Genomic DNA, 5,715 nt, shown 5'->3' on the forward strand with positions numbered 1-5,715 from the left:
CCCAGCTCCCCCTTCTCCGCAGCCTCGGGGGCCTGCGGGAGAGGCTGGCCCGGCAGGGCACGGTCGATGTCCGCTACATGATTGTCAATGAGAAGGCACCGCTCTCCCGTGCCATGTTCGGGGAGCTGGAACGCCAGGCCCCGCCAGGCGTCCCCGTCTTCCAGCCGGAGCCGGAGGAGCCCGACGTCTGGCAGGTCCTGGGGGGTGACAAGGACGACTTCCTCATCTACGACCGGTGAGCGTCCTCCACCTTGGCTGAGGCTTCCCTGGGAGGGTTACGGAGCATTTGGTGGGTTTCCCAAAGCTCCCCCCATGGCTGGGCTGGGGGGAGGACCCCAGACCCCTCTGCCCCAAGCCAGGCCATGGCATCTCCCCGCAGGTGTGGCCGTCTGGCTTTCCACATCCAGCTGCCCTACAGCTTCCTCCACTTCCCCTACGTGGAGTCGGCCATCCGCTTCACCCACAGCAAGGACTTCTGCGGCAACTGCTCCCTCTACCCCAACACCACCCAGGAGGTAAGGAGCAGGGATGCTGGCTGCAGCCGGGCTCCCTTCTCTCCTCTGGCACTGCACATCAGGGAAAAAACCAACCTTATCTTCACGTCGAGGACAGGCTCTGGCTTGGCAGCCATCCTTCTCCGTGGTTGAGAGGGAAGGTGATGAAAGGTCTGGAATAAGGGCTGTTAAATAGGTCAGAGCTTTCAAGTTGAGAAGGAACGGACTGAAGCAGTCACAGCCCCAGGTCTGGAAAAGCTGACTAGGGTCACTGGCTGTTCTGATATAAGAATGGAGCAGGCAATGGACCCAGAGGTGCCAAGCTCAGAGCGAAGAAAAGGATGTAGCTCCAAGCTCAGCAGGCAATTAGTCACTTCCTAGGAGAAGAAAATCCATCTAGAAATATTAAATGTAAAGTCCCTTTCCTGGCTCAGAAATTCCCTGGACCACAGATAGCTTGAGCCAAGGGATGTAGGTAGAGAGGCTTGTGCTCCATGTGCTCCAGCCTCTCCTGTCCTCCCTACACCCTGGGTCGGGGCTGGAGAGCCTTTGCTCTGACCCACGCAGCTTTCTGCGTGACGGATGCTGGTCTGCTTTCATCCCAGCTCACAGGCATGCTCGCAGGCTCACGGGGGAGCCACGTGTGCATTCGCATACCACACCAGCCCCTGTGTTACTTTCCCCAGGCTAACAGTACCATGGAGGTCCCTGTAACCCTGAGCCCACTTCCTGAACAAGAGGGGAAGGAGTCAGAGACCCCCATCCACCAGCACAAACCCCTCCATCCTCACCACCACCACCACGAGGCCAGCAGCGAGAAAGCCACCAACCTGAGTGGGGACCGTGAACCTGCCGCCCACGCTCACCACCACCATGGAGACCGCAGCCAGCCCCACCACGAGGGGAAGAAGCAGGAGGAGGGAAGTGAGCACTAAGTCAGGCTGGGCAGCCTTGCAGAAGTACCCAGTAGTGTGCAGACAACGCCAACTCGCTTCCCAGAGGCATGAAAGGACTCGCTTTGGACTGCTGGTCACCAAGAGCATTGGTATAACAACCCCCTCCAGCATTCCCCATGTGGGTTGTACTCCCACCCTGTGACCAGGGATGAAAATCCCTCTCTGACCCCCCGAGATGCTGCACTTTCAGCCCCAGGGCTCGGTTCTGAGCCTTCCTCTGCCGCCGCCTGCCTTTCCGTGCTCAATGAAGCCTGCGGTGCAAACCGGGAGCTCCCCGGTCGCTGCTGGCTGACACCGCTCGGAGCAGCAGGGCAGGGGTGGAGGGGCCAGAACTGGGACCGGAGCAGCACTGCCAGCACGCCCTGCCCATTCTGGCACCCCGGGGTGCCCTGGCCAGGGAGCGAGGGGAGGGACAGCGTGTGCCCCGCAGGAAATGATCCCGGGGGATGGGGACACTAGGAGTGGTGGGAGGTTGCAGCTCCCCATGATCTAAACCCTGTACCCCTAAACCCTGTACCCCCATAGCTGTCACATCCTGGGGACCCTCCAGGCCTTGCACACGGGCATGTGCAGTGGTGATGGGTGGCCGCAAGATGGTGGCCTTGTCCCCTCTTGGAGACCTAGGGGCTGTATCCAGGGCCCACAGCCCTGGGAGGACGGGAGTGAGGATCCTGGGGTCTCTCCTGGGGGAGAAGTGAGATCGGAGGGCGATGCAAGTATCCAGAGTACAAATAAAACCTCTGCGAAGCGAACCCTGCTCAGCCTGGCCTCTGGTGGGGCCCCTTCCCCGGGGTGGGAGGCTCGCCCAGCACTGGGCTGGCCCTGGGCATTTCTCTTGGGACCAGGAGGGACTTGGGGCTGGATGTGGATCCCATAAAGCATTTCCCTGTTCAGAGACTGGGCCATAAAGGGGTTGAAGACCAAAGAGACCCTGTCTTTTCATACCTCCTGATTACCTCCTGCCAGGATGTGAACCAGGACTTGGTCCCCCCGCCAGGGGAGGGCATTAACCCTGCACCACCAGGAGGAGGTTTGGCTCAGCACCTCAATCTCTGGCTTGTAGGTGTGATGTTGGAGTGCCTGCCCTGAGCTGCTGTTGTGGGGCTCAAATTCCCACATGCAGTCCAAGGTCATCTTGGACGTCTTGTCCCCATTGCTCAGCCTGGTCCCCATTGCATGCATGGTGTTGGGGGCTGCCCATCTCTCAGGCAGCTGGGTGCTGCATCCCTGGCAGGCAGCCATGCCTGCCTGCACCCCAGGCTGCCCCCATGTCTGTGTCAGCCCCGTAGCCCTTCACTCCAGCTCCATCCACCATTACACATCACCCCAACTCAACGCCTCCCCCATATCCTCTCCGAGCCCCACAGCCTGAGTGGGGAGCAAAGAGATGTTTTTTTCTGCTCAGCGTTACGCGGTTGCAGGGGGATGCTCTGCCCGGCGACTGGGGTGAAGAGGGGCTGCTCCTCATGGGGCTGAGGGCAACAGGATCATGCGGGTCTTTCTCACCAGCCCGTGGGAGCCAGCCAGGAGCTGGCTGAGACCCTGCTCCCCCTCCCTCCATCTCTCTTGCTCCCTCCCTCCCTCACTCCCTCCTCCTCCTCCTCCCCCTTCCTCCTCTACCTGCTCCCAGCAGTCCACAAGGGCACCTCTGTCTGCTGCTGCTGCCATCAATATCGAGGTTATCTTTTTCTTCTGGCAGCTGCTGTAATTGAAACAAAGCAGGCCGGGCCTCACGGGCTCCACTCCTCTCGCTCATTTTGCCGGTGCTGCTGAGACAACTAATTCATCTTATCGACGCCTGGCTGGCCTCTTTTCCACCAGATCCAGGCAGAGCCCTCTCCCCACCACGGCTGGTGGGAGCAGTCTGCGCCCCTGCGGCGTGCTGCCGGGTGCTGCTCTGGCCCAGCCTCTGGTCCTTGGCTTGCAGCAGCTGGGTGCTGGCCACCAGCAGGAGATGCCAGGGGAGCCGGCTGTGGAGGAGAAGAGCACACAAGAAGGATGCTGATGACTTTTATCACTTCCTTTTGCTTTCTGATGCTTCCTCAGCCCTTCCGTTAAATTCCACATCCTTGCCTTGCGCAGATCCTGAAGGTGTCCCTGGCAAGTAGGTGACATTGTGATGAGTGGGGCACACACAGATTTGCATTCCCTTGCTGACGACCAGCTCTGCAATTAGCAGTGGCAGATAGAGGGATGGCGTCTGGTGCTGAGTGAGTAGCCCGGTGGCACTGTGCTGCTGCTATTTGGCTACCTCCCAGCAGACGAATTTCCGGCCCTGAAGACTTGGGTTTGTATTTTGCTTTGGGTAGAGAAATTGAGGTGTGGGAAAGAGCTGTGACACTGCTTGGGTGAAGTCTGGTGTGTCTGAGTAATGGCCAGGGTTTAGGGTGAAGCCGATGCTGCTCCATATGTTATTGGCCAAAGGCCTGAAGGGTTTGGAGCCCCCCCATGGCATTGCCTCCCTTCCTGAAAGGTGCTGGAGACCTGGAGCTCTTCAAAAGCTGTGTCAGTGTCTACACTCCAGTGGTGCTGAGGGAGAGCTTTGCTCTGAGCAGGCTGGAGGAGAGGTATTTTGGGGGAGTTAACAGGCTCTTCACATGGCTGATGTCTGGGGGAGTAGTGCTGTTAGCAGGAGCCAGGGAGCTCCAAAGGAGTGCTTGCTGTCGGGGGGGGGCTGGCTCAGCAGGGGAGGGTCTGGGGCAAAAAATTAGGGCTGAGGGAGCCAGGGAGGTCCAAAGGAGTGCTCGCTGTCGGGGGGGGGGGTGGCTCAGCAGGGGAGGGTCTGGGGCAAAAAATTAGGGCTGACTTCAGGTCCCAGCCGTGCTGTGCTGTGGTACCCCGGTGCCCATGGCTGTGCCACCACCCCAGAGGAGGACAGACCCCGGTCCCGCACCACGTGCAGCCTGCTGCCTTGGCCCTGCGTGCTGCTCCTGCCCAGGGCCCGGCAGAGCCTCTCAGGAGAGGGGGAACAGCCAGTCCTAATGTCAACAGAGGCCTCTTGTGCAGCGATGCCGTGTCAAGAAGAGGAATGGGTCCCTCCTCCTCCACCCATTCATCTGGCAGCCGGGGCTGGCGCACCGCCAAGCCAGGCTGCTTTGGAAACATTTCATTGAGGAGGCAGCTGAGCCTAGGAAAACAGAATGAAAATATACAGAGAGATCACTGTTGTTAGGCAAAATAAATGCAGGCGGCTGCATTTCTGTCCCCCAAGTCCAGACCAGCCAGGCCCCTCTTGCTTCTGGAGGGTGAGGGTGAATGCTGCTGCCTGGGAATGGCAGCCACGTATCCCCATCGTGGGTTAGGAGCTGGGGAACGAGGGCTGCAGAGCTTGTCCCCAGCTTTGGCCAACTTGCTGACGTCCTTGGTGAGTAGGTCCAGACTCATCTTGATGTAGGATGATTGCCCAAGGAGATGGGATGGAGCAGAGAAACAGCTGCAGAAATGAGCTAGCCCCAGTGACTCCTGTGCCCTGCTTGGCCACCGGCACCGGAGGCCGGTGAGGCTGGGGCTGAGGAAGTGCGTCAGATATTGGCCTCATGCATTCCCACCTCCCTCCCCAGCATCAGTCACAAGTCCTGGCCAGGCACGAGGCCACCGGCAGGGCAGAGCCCAGTCCCCAGGTTTTCAAAGCCCCGTTGCTCGGCATGCCTCATCTCTCGTCTGGTGACAGAAAGAAAGCAAAGTCACCCCACAGCAGTCCCCAGGGACAGAGGGTGGAGGCACCTCTCTGACTTCTGAGCAAGGTGCATTCAGCAGGTTCACCTCTCATGTTGTTTCCCCCATAACCTCTCTCCTCCCTCCAGAGGCCTCCAAGTCTCTCCCTGGCCATTTGCTGACCTATAAGAGACCTATCTCAGCTCCTTCCCTCCCTTCTGGTGGGTGCAGTGTGGTTTGGGGGGGGGCAGAGCTGGAGGCCTGGCCCCATGGGACATCAAGGCTCTCACCCCTCCGCAGGTGCTCCCAGTGCCCCGTGGCTTCACCTCCTCTCTCTGTCCACTGAGCACGGCCTGGCCATCGCCGTGCAAGAACAAAACAGGCATTTCTCCATGCTGCTGGTTTCTAGCTCCTACCTCTGTTCGCCAGTGATGGACAATGGCATGGAGGGAACAATTTGCTTCTGTTATTTATGGTTTTGATCTGGGGATTGAAAGGAGTCCAGTGTGAGCAGACAAAGCCCAACCAGCACCCCGGGAGAGACACATCTCACCAGCCCAATGCATGTGGATTTGCAGCATGCGGATGCCCAAGGCTGAGACTGGATCCCA

The 5,715-nt window shown here is 59.4% G+C and overlaps 1 protein-coding gene across 1 annotated transcript in view; it reads left to right on the forward strand.

The window, feature by feature from the left end:
- Positions 1-1,429, forward strand: part of LOC118452283 (selenoprotein Pb-like) — a 2,767-nt gene extending 1,338 nt beyond the window's left edge. Inside the window, exons 2-4 of the mRNA XM_035894189.1 lie at positions 23-235; positions 380-515; positions 1,181-1,429. Coding sequence (XP_035750082.1) covers positions 23-235; positions 380-515; positions 1,181-1,429 — 598 coding nt within the window. The remainder of the gene's footprint in view (positions 1-22; positions 236-379; positions 516-1,180) is intronic.
- Positions 1,430-5,715: the final 4,286 nt, after the last annotated feature.

This window comes from Egretta garzetta, unplaced genomic scaffold (genome assembly GCF_000687185.1).
Source record: "Egretta garzetta isolate BGI_Z169 unplaced genomic scaffold, ASM68718v1 scaffold145, whole genome shotgun sequence".
Classification (NCBI taxonomy): domain Eukaryota; kingdom Metazoa; phylum Chordata; class Aves; order Pelecaniformes; family Ardeidae; genus Egretta; species Egretta garzetta.